General features: G+C 39.5%; 2 protein-coding genes across 3 annotated transcripts; both read left to right on the plus strand.

The window, feature by feature from the left end:
• Window positions 1-311: 311 nt before the first annotated feature.
• Window positions 312-13712, plus strand: Serpinb13 (serpin family B member 13). Of its 2 annotated transcripts, none has more exons than XM_050119743.1 (7): window positions 312-476; window positions 962-1027; window positions 8597-8719; window positions 9588-9705; window positions 11515-11657; window positions 11826-11981; window positions 13311-13712. In XM_050119743.1, exons 1-7 carry the CDS (start codon window positions 312-314, stop codon window positions 13710-13712), a joined length of 1173 nt encoding a protein of 390 aa, XP_049975700.1. The 2 variants fall into 2 exon arrangements, with proteins under 2 accessions (XP_049975700.1, XP_049975701.1); XM_050119744.1 differs by having other exon boundaries at window positions 962-1018; window positions 8591-8719.
• Window positions 8972-9432, plus strand: LOC126487094 (60S ribosomal protein L30). The gene has a single exon (XM_050119745.1). It carries the CDS (start codon window positions 9054-9056, stop codon window positions 9399-9401), a length of 348 nt encoding a protein of 115 aa, XP_049975702.1. The 5' UTR covers window positions 8972-9053; the 3' UTR covers window positions 9402-9432.
• Window positions 13713-14517: the final 805 nt, after the last annotated feature.

Here is a 14517-nt window from a genome sequence, read left to right on the forward strand (position 1 = left end):
CAAGGGCGGGTCTGTTCAGAGACTTATCATAAGATGTGGAGGTGGGGACCAGACTCTGTGGCTAAACAAAAGGAGAAAACCATTAAGGCATTACCCTACCTCCCGGGGAAATGAGAACTGAAAACTACTGAATGAAGCTAGAGTCCAGCTGACTTATGTCTTCTGTTATGGGAGCAGAGGTAGGGATTAGGTAGCAGTTCTGAATCTCAGTGTTCTGGATAGATGAAGGAAGGCGTGATCATAGCATAAAGCAGCCCAGTCCGGATGCTGTGTTGATTGTTACTGTTGTTCTAGAGAGCTTGGAAACCGTCATGGACTCACTAGACACAGCGACTGCACAGTTTGGGTTTGATCTTTTCAAAGAGCTGGATAAAACAAATGATGGCAACGTCTTCTTTTCCCCCGTGGGCATCTCAACAGCCATTGGCATGATCCTCCTGGGGACCCAGGGAGCCACTGCCACCGAGTTACAGAAGGTGAGGAGCTTCCGTTGCCTTTGCCAAGTTTCAGGTGGAAACTTGGCTTTGTGGTTTAAACCTCTGGCATTGAAAATGTGCTCATCTTGACTTGTTGGCCAGAAAATAGATGATGATGTGGAACAGATTCAGGTCTCTCAGCGAAGTCCTCTTCCCTCTCTAGATACCACAGTATTATTTTCTCTTTGATGTATGGAATTCCTTTGGGTGGGAGTTGTGGTGAGTGGCCTTGTCAAAAGACACTATTCTTATATATAAAGAGAGAATATGAAAGTCCAAAGCCATCATGATCAGCTTTTTAATTTCTATTTGACATATTGTAAATAACTAGGCTCCCTTGGAGATTAGTGAGCAACCTAGACATTTCCCTGGCTCATCAAGGAGATGATACTCGGGTACCCTTGAAAATACTTTGCCAGACTTCCGTTGGCTATGTGAAAATTTTCTCTATTCTGACAATAATGACAGTATTTTCTCTCTATCAGGTACTTTACTCTGAAAAAGGCACAGGAAGCTCCAGAATAAAGTCTGCAGAAAATGAGGTGGGACATGTTTCTATATCCTTTAGTGTAATTCCTTCTTAGGTGTAGGATCAATGTAGGAAAGTACTAGAAAAAGCATACCTCATTTACTATCAAGCAGTAGTCACTAGAGCCAAATACTATCTCTAGGCATGTTACTCCATTTTCTGATGCTGAAACAAAGGACTAGGGTCTGAAAGCTTGACAAATAGGAGCTGGTTTGTTAAGTTTATGTTTTCAGAGCTTGAAAATCCCAGACCAAGTGTCTTTATGGTGTTTGATTTCCACGGAGACTCTTCTGGAATACATTATATGTGAAGGATTAGGGGATGAACGTTGGTGACACACATAAGGGGCTAAAACTTGTGGGCTGTTCTTGCTTTGGGAGACTACCATTAATCTCTTCTGAGGGAAGTTCCTTTGGTGACCTAGTCAGCTTTCCTACTAAGTTCCTTAAGGGTTTCACCACCTCTTAATATTGCTTTACCAGGGTTAGATTTTTAGAACATAAACTCCTAGGAGAAAACCACTTCCAATTACAGCATTTGTACTGTACACCAATAGTAGATTCTCAATAATGATAAGAGATCAGAACGTTAACACACAACAACCACTATGAATGCTAACACACCAACAGGTTGTTATAACAGCTTTGGGGGTACAGAGAATTGGGTAACGTTCTGGCTTGGGTATGTCAGGACTTTGGGACTTTGGCAAGTAATTCACTTTCTTTAGTCTTCTGTGACATTTCTAATAGAATCCTCTAGATCATACATTTAACTCACCTAGTACTGTAGGAAACTGAAAGCAATATTATTGCTGAACTGAATTAATATTTTGCTTCTCCTGATAATATTTCCTTAAATGCTATCAGCACAGGAGCATTGATCATCTTCCAGATCTAGCTTTCTGGTATTTCTTGCTTGGTCTTACCAAATACAGGGTGGGATGGGGCCCATTAGGTCACAGGTTAGCATCTAGAAGTAACCCAAGGTCTCAGAAGGGCACAATTGCTCTGTCAGAAAGCACAGCACAGCACAGTACTGTCAAGCTCTCAACATTGTGAGCTGGTCACTTCATAATCCCACACACTAGGCTGCCTGTGTGCTCCGTTTCAGCTGTGGATTTGTGCTTCCATCTTGGGATTTAGATCCCAAGATCTAAATCTTGGTGGCTGTTCTCATGTGCAACTGAAACATGTAGTAGCTTCCAGAGAACTTCTCCACACAATAGTTCCTCAGACTACACAGGCACCTCATCTGGGGCAGATGCCGTTATACTGGGTGGAGAGATTCATGACTGGGTCATCTTCCACCATGAGACAGTTCTGCCCCTTCCTTAGGAGTTCTTGGGGAGCTGAAGAAATGAAAAGTAGAGGTACTGACTGCGACAAAGACATTGGGGCTGGAGCATATTCCGGAGGCAGCTGGCCCAATCTCCTTATTAGTAGATGAATAAACAGGAGTGAAGTCCAGTGGCAGGCTTGACATGTACTACTAGTATGCCATGAATTCAGAATATTCGGAACCCTTCTCTTCCAAAATGCTGTTAAAATCTCAAGACGGCGTAGGAAGATAGAAGGAATATTGCAGTGAATACCTGTATGAGTACCTGTATGAGGTACTCAACTGCATTTCTATGAGAAAGATGACCATTGCCAATCATTGATTCCCTTCCCTGAACATAAACCTCTCTCTTGAGAGTGGAAGCTCCATTCTCTTGAATTAGGAATTTATTATCCAATGCACTTCTTATTTTGCTACGAATGGCAAATGGGTTAATTTTTACAGCTATTTCTTTATGTGTTGTGTTAATGGGCCTTCTAGAATTTCTAGTGGTAAATCTTTTATTTGTATAATAATATACTGAGTCATGATACTTTAAAATTAAACACATTTGGTTTACTAATATTATGTTAATTTTGAAAAATGCTATAAATGATGCCAAAAATGTTTTTCTTGAACATTTCTGTCCAGGTTTAGTATCAAAATAGCACCAGGCCCTTAAAATGAGCTTATTATGTATTTTAAGTATATAATATTTTATCAGCTCCTCAAAAGTTTTTTGCCTGTATAAAGTTTGTTTAATTGCTTTTATCCTCTCTCTCCACATCCTTTTATATTGTCCCAGTTCTTAGTTTTGCCCCCACTTTCATGTTCTTTTTTTAAAAAATGTAAATAAGTCACAGAGTCCAGTTTGTGCTGCCATATACTCATGAATATGGTGCCATCCACTGGGTCATCATGACTCTAGAGAAGGCTGATGCTCCCTTCCCTAGAATCCGTCAACTGTCAATAGCTTCTGAATTAGGGCTTAAGGCTCTTGAGCCCTTCCCATCCCTGTGCTAGAACCCTGACTGGTTTAACCTTGTGTGGCTCGTGGGCAGGCAACCACAAATATTGTGAGTTCACGAGAACAGAGGTCTTGTCATTTCCTGAAGACACTTTTGTCATGGTCCTTCCCAACCTCTGGCTCTTACAATCTTCTGTGGTGGGCCCTGGGCCCTGGGAGGAGACAACGTGATACAGATGTCCCATTTATGACTGAGCACTTATTCTCTGGACTTTGAGCAGTTTTTTTTTTTAAATTTTAAATTGTGGATGTGTTTGTATAATTCAGAAACTCACTAATTCATTGGGTAGAATTTGGATTAAAACTATTTTTATCTTTGCTATTTCTTTTTTTATGTGATTTAGGTTTTATTTATTTAGTGGATTTCTTATTAAAGAGTTGTTTTGATTCCATTCTCATTTCCTTTTGTGTCTAGTATATGGACAAGACATCTTACCCTTGATATCAGCCTGGCATTTGAAATTGATCATCTAACATCTATCACATATAATGCTCTACTCCTTCTGTCTGCCTTCCCTTTATGTACCAAAAAACAGCTTAACCTCTTTTTAGGTCCTATATTCGTGTGCTTAAAAATCCCCTACCAGATTTTGAAGTGATTTTTGAACTGTAGGATCCTGTTTTTTTTTTTTTTTATATTTTCATGTGGTTTTATGCAGTTACTTATCATCTTTTCATTTCAACTTGAAGCCATTTAGCACTTCTTATCAGACCCCCTACTTTTATTTAACTGGAAAAGCATTAATTAGTCCTTTGCTTTGAAGGACAGTTTTACTGGATATGGTATTTTTGGTGAACTCTACCGCATTCTTTTCTTTCAGTATATTTTAAATAGCATATCAATCCTTTCAGAACATTTTTTTTTCTGGGAAATTTGTCACTATAAGATGCTCCCTTGTATGTAACAAGTTGTGTACTCTGGTTCTCGCTAGATCCATTTTTTTTTTTTTTTTTTTTTTTTTTTTTTTTTTTTTTTNGTTTGGTTATGGTGTGTGGCTTCAGAGGTCTTTGTAGCTTTGTCTTGGATGGAGATCTTTGAGCTTCTGAATGTCTATTCCTGTTGAGAGCCAGGCCAATCCAAGACTTTCTCAGAGGCCCCTATGGAAAGGAAGCTAGTTCTGTTTCCTTCTTTACTTTCTTCTTCCCTCCTTGTCTCCATCTTTTTCTCTTTTCCCCTTTCCTTTCTCCCTTTCCTCTTTCTGTTCTTTTGTTGAAACAGGGTATCACTATATATTTCTAAATAGCCTGGAACTTGCTATATAGACATGCTGGCTTTGAACTCACAGAGATCTGCCTACTTCTGCCTTCTGAGTGCTGAGGTTAAAGACAGGTACCACTATGCCCAGCCTCGGATATACATTTCAATAAAATCATTGAAATGCACAAAATCTACTAAACAAACAAGTCAACAGAAACACTTTTGGGGATTGTCTGTGCGAAGCTTGTGCGTGTAACAAAGCTGGAGATTTGTGAGTTGCTACGTAGGCATTCTTCCTGTTGGTTTCTAGTGCGCTGCAGGCTCAGCACAGGGTACCTTGTTTGTTTCACAGCTTAAGTTTAGGTGAGACTGAGACCAATTCTTCCTGTGCTTCCCCAGAAGTCAGAATGACCGACATGTTTCCCTCTCTCTTTTTCTCTTCTCCTTGAGTGAGAGTCAGGCTCAGCTCTGCAGTAGCCATGCTATGCTGCTGGAAGGTGCTGTGATTGTGAGTTCCAAGGATTTCCCTGTTGTTTTCAGTGTACTCAGCTTTGCACTCACTTATGGATTACAGGGACCTTTGAATTGGTTTGAAAATTTCCAAGGTGACTTTGTTAGCATGAAGTCTCTTTGTCAGACACTTGGGCCATGTGTTCTTCCATACTGCTGGTGTTATTCCTTTGTGGTTTCCTTAGTAACAATTTACTAAGGAATGTTAGTAGATGATGGTGGATGTTGTCAGACTGTATTCAACACTGATGTGCTTTAATGACTGTAGAGAATTCTAGGTTTATATTTCTGGTAGCCAATGGAAGATTCTCTTCTCATATTCTAATATTACTATTGGCAAGCTAGCTTGGTTGACATCCTTGACAGTGATCTACCGAATTATTTTCCATTTAAAAAATTTACTAGTATTTATCTAATCATGGACTTCTTTTATTTATTATAACTTTGACTCACTGTAATTTCTGAATAAAAAGTTCATGCATTTCATGGTGCTCTTTCAGGAGTCACTTAAGTCTCATATACTGTGTAGGTCCCAGTGATTAAGCTCAGGGCTATCTAGTTTCTGTTTCTCAGATTTCCCAAGTGTCAGCTATGGCTTCCATTTTGTGGAGTGGGCCTTAAGTCTAATCAGACATTGGCTGGCTACTTCTACAAGGTCTGTGCCACCATTGCCCTAGCATATCTTACAGGCAGGATAGATTGTAGGTCAAAGGTTTTGTGGCTGGGTTTGTGTTTATGCTTCTCTTTCAGTAGCGTACACAGTGCCTTCCCACACTAAGGACACTAGAATGCAGGGGTGAAGTTGCCATGTAGGCACCAGCTTCACTTCTTCATGTTCAATGATTTGTATGGGTGTTGTCCCTGGCAATTGGACCCAATGTCAGTGTGCAAAGAGCGCTCTGTTGTCTTGGCAACAGTCTATGTTATTTTGGGATTTCCACAGGACACACTTAGCCAAGGACTAAACTGAATGCAGCTGAGTGCTGATACTGGAAGCCTTGTTTGGTGACAAAAGATAGCCAGTTGGGACTTTGTCTCTCCTATTATTAGCAGACCTCATTAGGATATCCTTCACATATTTTAGGAAGTTTCCACTACACTAGGTTTCCATATCAACCCTCAAACACCCCTCAATTTCATCTGCCTCTTCCTGCATTCCCTCCCTCAACCCTATTTTCTCCCCTTCCACCTGATCCTTCTATTCCTGTCCACACCCACATCCAGTACACTTGTAAAATTGGTTCGATTTTTTCCATCCCAGTGAGATCCATGTGTTCCCCCTAGCTCATTCTTCTATACCTAACTTTTCTCAGTCTTTGCTTATCATTTATTTAATGGCTAATAGTCATATATGAATGATCACTTGCAATATTTATCTTTCTGGATCTAGGATACTTCACTTAGGATAAATTTTCTAGTTCCATCCATTTGTGTGCAAATTTCATGATGTCATTTTTTTAAACAGCTGAGGAATACCTTATTGTGTAAATGTACCATATTTTCTTTATCCATGTTTCAGTTGAGGGACATCTAGGTTGTTTCCAGTTTCTAGATATTATGAATAAAGCTGTTATGAACATAGTTGAACAAGTGTCCTTGTGGTATGATTGAACCATTTTCCCAGGAGTGGTATAGCTGGATGTTGAAGTCGATCAATTTCCAATTTTCTGAGGAACCACTATATTGATTTTCAAAGTGGCTGTACCAGTTTGCACTCCCACCAGCAATGGAGGAATGTTTTCATTCTCTGTTTAGACCTGTGCTCCATTTTTAATTGAATATTGGGCTTGTTGATATCTAGTATATGTTCTTTATATATTTTATATATTAGCCCTATATTAGATATAGGGTTGGTGAAAATGTTTTCTCATTTTATATGCTGCCATTTTTTTCTATTGATGGTGTCCTTTGCTTTACAGAAGCTTTTCATTTTCATGAGTTTCCATTTATTGTTTATCTTAGTGCCTGCACTGTTGATGTTCTGTTCAGGATGTTGTCTTCTGTGCCTGTGCAGGGTGATGCATATGGATCTATTTGCATTCTTCTATGTGCAGTTAGTTATTCAGTTTTTGCAACACCATTTGTTAAAGATCCTGTCTTAAATTTTAAACTCTTATTCAAGGATAGACATTTTCCAGAAACATTTTTCTGTAGTAGAGAACTGATGTGAACATCTAAATGTTTGTGTCTGTCTTGTGGATGCTTGCTATTTTCTCATGAGTTTGACTTGAGACTTGTTTGTTTACAATGTATAATTTTGGAACACAATCTGCACTTGATTGATGACCTTGGGACATAGTAAAGCCTATGATATAGTCAGTTTTGTGATGAAGATACCTTTTTACTTCCAGAATAGGATCTTTGGGTTTTACCAACTCAAGGTCATTATCAAGGTAGTACAAACTAAAACCCCAAACCTGTTTGAAAACAGGGTTTTCTTCTTTTCCCTTATTTGCATGTCGGTTTAGTCATAAATGACTCACTAAGAAATTAGTGCACATTAAATTCTTAATTCCCAAAGGGTGTGATGCACCTGAACTGTTCACTGCTTGCCCCGATCAATCCAAGCAGCAATAAATTGATTGCTAGTCACCCAGCCTTTCATAACAGTAAGGAGGCAGCAAAGGTCAGCCCAATAAATACTGCCAGAATGGTGGGGATATGCATTTTCAGGTCAAATGTCTGCAAAAAGTTACCAGTTATTTGCAAAATTTAGCTATCTATTACTTTTTTTTTGGTATAGTTGTAGGCAGTTGGGATGTGAGCAATGAAAATAAGAGACACAATAAAGAATTAAATAAATCTTTATTCATCATTTTGTACAAGAAAATGACATTTTAGTTCTCATGTGGAATCAGGACTCAATCACCCACTTTAGAGCTGAACTGCATCTCTCTGCATCCTCTGTGAATTACAGCAACCAGAGCCCACATGACAAGTCATGAGACAATGTTCTGCTCTGGTCTAAGAAACTGTTCTGGCTCACCCGGCTTTGCCACACACTGCCTACAGCACACAGTCAGAAAGCTGGTAAACTCTACGGAAGATAGCCAGAAGGTTTTGATAATTATTTTTAAAAAACAGTGACAATTTTCACTTTAGTTTGGTTTGCAGCTCTCATAAATGATCACTTTCTTCATGAAAAATTACTTTTAATATCCCAGTGTCAGTGGAGAGGAATTATCCAGGGGACCCTTTACACTTCTCAAGTGTTTAGAGTCTGTGAGCAGATAAAAACAAATGTATGAAACACTTAGTAAGCTGTTATGATTGAGACCCAAAGTAACAGCTGGATCAGAAAACAAAGATTTGTGGTAATGGGGGCTGCTAGAGGCTTCTCCATGAAGTTCAGGTTGGGTTTGACTTGCATCTATGTTTGTAGAGAGCCAGATGATGTCCAGAGACCAATGGACATTTATATTTTTCTCTCCAATTTGCTCATAGAAGAAGGACTCTAGCCACATCCTTTTGGAAGAGAATCTAGGCTTGCTTTTGCCAAGATAACCCACTGAGTTTTTGTCTTGATTTTGAAGATTCAGAAGACAGAAGAAATACATGACCAATTCCAAAAGCTTTTGACTGAAATAATCAAATTCCCTAATGATTATGAAATGAACATAAGCAACAGGCTGTTTGGAGAGAAAACATACCTCTTCCTTCAAGTAAGTTCTGTTGTGCATGCCACATCTATGTGTGGTAGCAACAAATGGCCAATATCCCATTTAGGACTGAGTTCTTGGGTCATGCTGCCAAGTTGGCTCTTGCCATGGTCCTGCTTTACTAGTCTTTCTGGACTGCTCTCCAGACATGCAGTTCCTTTTTGAGTCCATACAGCCTATACCTGACTTTTGCCTTAATCACATTGCACCTGAATGACAGTATGTGGAAGCAATAAAAACCATCTTCCAGCATTGTGGGAGCTCCTTCCTTTCTCGCTCCCCGGCCATCTTGGCGGCTGGTCTTGGTTGGGGGCCGTCCCGCACCTAAGGCAGGAAGATGGTGGCCGCAAAGAAGACGAAAAAGTCTCTGGAGTCGATCAACTCTCGGCTCCAGCTTGTTATGAAAAGTGGGAAGTACGTGCTGGGATACAAACAGACTCTGAAGATGATCAGACAGGGCAAAGCGAAATTGGTGATCCTCGCCAACAACTGCCCCGCCTTGAGGAAATCTGAAATAGAATACTATGCCATGTTGGCTAAAACTGGTGTCCATCACTACAGTGGCAATAACATTGAGTTGGGCACAGCGTGTGGAAAATACTACAGAGTATGCACACTGGCCATCATTGACCCAGGTGATTCTGACATTATTAGAAGCATGCCAGAACAGACTGGTGAAAAGTAAAAAGTTTTTCTTTAATAAAACTTTACCCAGAGCTTCTTTAAAAAAAAAAAAAAAACCATCTTCCCAGGACCTAAACATTCACATTTTGACATTAGTTTTCCTAGTGAACAGACACATTTATTAAGAGGTATTTGTACTTGACAAATTCTTCAATCTCTTTCTATTTCTTCTCCATCTCTCCTAAAGAAATACATAGATTATGTTGAAAAATATTACCATGCATCTCTGGAGCCTGTTGATTTTGTAAATGCTGCAGATGAAAGTCGAAAGAAGATTAATTCCTGGGTTGAAAGCCAAACAAATGGTAGAGTATGGATGGGTTTTTCACCAAAAAGAACACTTCTTGATTACCAGCTATGAGAAAAGTCTTGGGCTTGAGGCTTCATAGATACCGGATGAATGAACTTTGGGAGGAGCTAGAGATGGGTTCAGGCAAGGATAGGCATAAAGGTTGGATAGGGTACTGCAGGGGATGGGATGGTCTTAGCATATAGGGAGAGATGCAACAGTGGAAAATTGTTTGCTCAAGCTGTGAGTCACACTTACCTTTGTAGTTCCAGGAATGGCATCTTGTTTATCATTACTTTGTTCTTTATATAATAGACTTCCTCTCTTAGTCTGGAGCCCCAAATGTGAATGGCATAGAGCTCCCACTCTCTTTGTTAAGTGAGGCACACACAACTTTTTCACCAAGACTTGTCTGTACCTACAGCTAGGATTACTCAGGCCTCTTGCCCACTTGAGCATCTGGTAGGGATGATTAAATCTTCAGACATCTCCACTGTAAAGATCTGACAACTATCTTTCCCATCCTTCTTTTATCATTCTCTATTATAAATCAAATATATTAGAAACAGTAGAAAAACATTGAGAAGTAGGTAGTGTCTACCATTTTCTAGTACCACTATTAATGAGATTTGTCATGATGTTGAATATTTTTTCTTTGTATTTTATTTAAAGAAAGAAATTAAACAACCAGAAAACAAGGGTATATTGAAAGGTTCGCTGAATAGAATTTTTCAGTATTTATTGTAATGTGAACTGAATAAAATGCAAATTTCTGGGACTGAGGAGATGCCCAAACAACATGAATACTACAGTTTGGATTCCCAGAGTCTTTGTATGTAGTAGGAGACTGCTTGTTTCTTTCTCGGCCTCCTAGACCTGAATATTCCCATAGAAACTATATTAATTACAGCACTGTTTGACTGGTGTCTCAGGTATATTCCTAGCTAGTTCTTACAACTTAAATCAACCCATTTCTATTATTTTATATTTTACCCCTAGGCTCATGGTTTGCTAGCTCTTGCTTCTTGGGCAGCTACATGGCATATGCCTTCTTTGGCAGCTATATGGCATCTCCTTGACTCCACATACTCTCTCTATATATCTCTTCCAGTCTGGCTATATTCTGCCCTGCCATAGACCTAAGCATATTTGTTTATTAACCAATAAGAGCAGCAATATACAGAAGGACATCCCACATCATATTTAAAGCTGAGCATAGTGGGATGTGTCTACAACTAGCATTGGGAGTTACAGGGTGGAGAGAGATTGGCCAGCTAACCACTTGAATGGCTGAGTTCCTGGTTCAGGGATCACCAAGGTGGAATGTGCTAGAAGAAGACAATTTAATGTTGAACTTGGGGTGCACAGGTCAGTACTCCCTCTCATATATGCACTTTAAATCTGTTTCTTTTAAATAAACCACAGGTGAGGATTCTGTTGAATAGATAAGTATAATACCTAAAACAGAAGGCTTAAAATATGCCAGGTAGTGATTATAAGGTCCATATTAAACCATGTATTCATTTCAACGATGCCATTAGGCATACTCTTTTTCTGTTTGATAAACATGGAAACTTAGGCACTCATAGTGTAAACAAGTTGCCTAAGATTTCTTAGCTGATAATAAGTACATCTGCTTGGAAATAGAGACAATATGAGAATTTCCCTGCTGACTCTGCCAGCAAATCCTTGGTGCACAGGGCCCCCGGGGGGTTGATGTGGCTGCAGTGTCAATGGTTCTCCAAGTCCACCCACGTCCATATCTGTTACACTATAGTCTGTGATTTGCAGGACAGACCACTCTTTTCTGTTTCTCTGTTTTCAGAAAAAGTCAAGGACCTATTTCCAGAAGGTTCCTTCAGCAGTTCCACCAAGCTGGTGCTCATTAATACAGTTTATTTTAAAGGCCTGTGGGACAGGGAGTTTAATAAAGAACATACCAAGGAGGAGGAATTCTGGCTGAATAAGGTATGATCCTTTATATATGTGTCTGCTTACTTCTGGAATGTACAGTCTAAAGTCATTTGGCCAAATGCCTATTCAGTAGCTCAGACTTTGTGGTTATATTATTTTCAAGAGCTACTTGGGTGCCATATCATTTTCTTAATGTTTTTTATCTCTGATTATTTGTTGCAGAACACAAGTAAACCTGTTCAGATGATGACTCAGTGCAGCTCCTTCAGTTTCACCCTCTTAGAGGATCTTCAGGCCAAAATTGTGGGGATTCCATATAAAAACAGTGACCTCAGCATGTTCGTGCTCCTGCCCAATGACATAGATGGTCTGGAGAAGGTAAACCTTGATACCCTGTACTATATCATTTTTAAAAACTCTGTATTGCATCTCTTGTACCCAGGGAGCCTGGGAACATGGCTTCTGAACAAAATTTGATGCCTGGTTGTGCCACTTTGGAAGTATTTCTCACTTTGTGCAGTGACTACCTACTGATCTCTATTGAGAAAGAGACATGTTGAGAATAACTAGAATGCAGTTGTGTTGAGATGGGCTAAATGGATATTTTAAGTTGTATGGGGGTGGTTCTAAAGAGTCTCAACCATTCTGAGCAGTCATTAGTCTCTATGAAGTCTTTGCCTGGAAAAAAAATATATGCATGAATACAGAGCTTTTGCATGGAATTCAGTAAAGCCCTTGGGTTTTGCATTTCTTCTTTTGATCCCTTTTCTTGATGTAGGTCTATCCACTTTCTTTTCAAAACAATGACAAGGCTAGTGTTTTGGCTCCTGGACACCAGGAATGCATAGCTTCAAATACTTATTCTTTAAGATGTTTCCCAATCATAAATCCTCCGAACTGTCTGTTTCTCAGCATTCACATCTACAGCACTGACCTCCCTAGGACTTGATATGTGGCATTTTGTTGTGTATGGAAGTGCAGCCTAGATGTGTAGAGGACACAGAAACACTCAGTAAAATTATAAATTGAAAATATTTTGGAATAACGTGAAACAGGTATTGAAGCTTTACACATACACACACACACACACACACACACACACACACACACACACTAATACAAAAAGCCCCTTTCTGGGCAACGCTGAAAGGAAGTGATTCAGAAGGAGAAAATTGGCTTTGTTAGCCAAATCAGTAGTTCCAACATTGAATACAGTAGGATGCCTAGTTTGAAATTTATAGTAAATGTTAATTTTCTATCTTCAGAATTTATGAGCATATATTAGAATGCTTTATACATATTAGTCTGTAAGGGAAATGGATAATGTTGACTGTTGTTAAAACATAGCAACTTGACAGAAGTGTTATCTAACTTTATCAGTTTATGAGAGATGTGGTGTGAAGTTAAATACATATAAAATAGACATCCTCTGTGAGTAATTACATTCATGCACATGTAAAACTAGGTGGGAGCAGAAATTGAAATGCAGAATTCAAAATACCTTGCTTTTAGTTTGAAAAAATCAGTTCATGCTATATATAGATAATATAATACAGGCAAATATAATAGAGAATATAAGACAACAGTCTTTTTCGTAGACAACAGACAAATAAAAATTCTGTTTGTTAGTAAAAGTAGTGCTTTCTGTCTTTCTGGAGCCAGTGTGAGGCTTTTAAAATGTTCTTGGATTTACCTTTCCTACCACAGATAATCGATAAACTGTCTCCTGAGAAGTTGGTAGAATTGACTAGCCCTGGACACCTGGAGCAAAGGAAGGTAGACCTGCGCCTGCCCCGCATGCAGGTGGAGGAGAGCTATGAACTGGAGCCCGTGCTGAAAGGTATGGGCATGCTCAGTGCCTTCAGCGAGAATGCGGACTACTCAGGAATGTCTGCACGCTCAGGGCTGCACGCCCAGAACTTTCTGCACAGATCCTTCCTGGTGGTGACAGAGGACGGTGTCGAGGCCACTGCGGGCACCGGCATGGGCTTCATGGTCTCGTCAGCTGCAGACTGTGAACTTGTGCACTGTAACCACCCGTTCTTGTTCTTCATCAGGCACAGAGAGTCGGACAGCATCCTCTTTTTCGGCAGGTTTTCTTCTCCTTGAGATGATGAAGTTAGGACATCGCTCCATCAAGCGGCACTCGGGGTTGACAGACCATGGGATTCATTCATGTGCTCCAACCTCAGGCACAGTAGCAGTGACAGCATATTTTCATATTTTGTTTAAAAGTGACCCCATCGTGTGTGCCACGCAGGAAGCCCAGTTTAGTTCTCCCCTGATTTCCTTCGAAGGTCCATCAGTACCAGGAACATTTTTTTTTTTTTTGATAAAAAGGGTGGACTCTATGGGGAAATTCAGGGTTCATCCAGTTCTAGCATTTTGGCATATTATAATACATAAGTAAAATAAAGTAATAACTTACTCAACTAACGTGTTTCTTTTTTCCTGTCCTGATAGATACTGGGGACTTGTGCTCAAAAACAGAATTTAGAAACATGTGAATGGAATATAAGTCAAATGCCGAACAAATTAAACAACAGTATGCCAGACAGAGAGATGTCCTTATTTTCTTCCTCCATGCTAACATTATATCCCCCACATTTGTTTCAGAATCATTTTAGTATTAGAAATAATTGCGAAGGTAAATGGACCTGATCAATACTGCTACCCAGTCATTCTTTCAAGCTTTGGAAAGTGAATATTTGGATTCTCCTTTAGATGAGTGGCCCTTTTCTTTCTTCGTCCTTTTGAAGTTTTCTGTTGGATTCATGAATGAGGGATGACTCTGGCCAGATAACATCTCCTTTAAAATTTTTTTCTTCTTTAATTCTTGGGATTATAATACAGTATTGCTCCCTCTCTTTCCTCCCTCCATATATTTACATGCACCCTTCTTACTCTCTTTCAA

Source organism: Alexandromys fortis, unplaced genomic scaffold (assembly GCF_014885135.2).
Source record: "Alexandromys fortis isolate MF-2015 unplaced genomic scaffold, M_Fortis_MF-2015_v1.1 scaffold_96, whole genome shotgun sequence".
Classification (NCBI taxonomy): domain Eukaryota; kingdom Metazoa; phylum Chordata; class Mammalia; order Rodentia; family Cricetidae; genus Alexandromys; species Alexandromys fortis.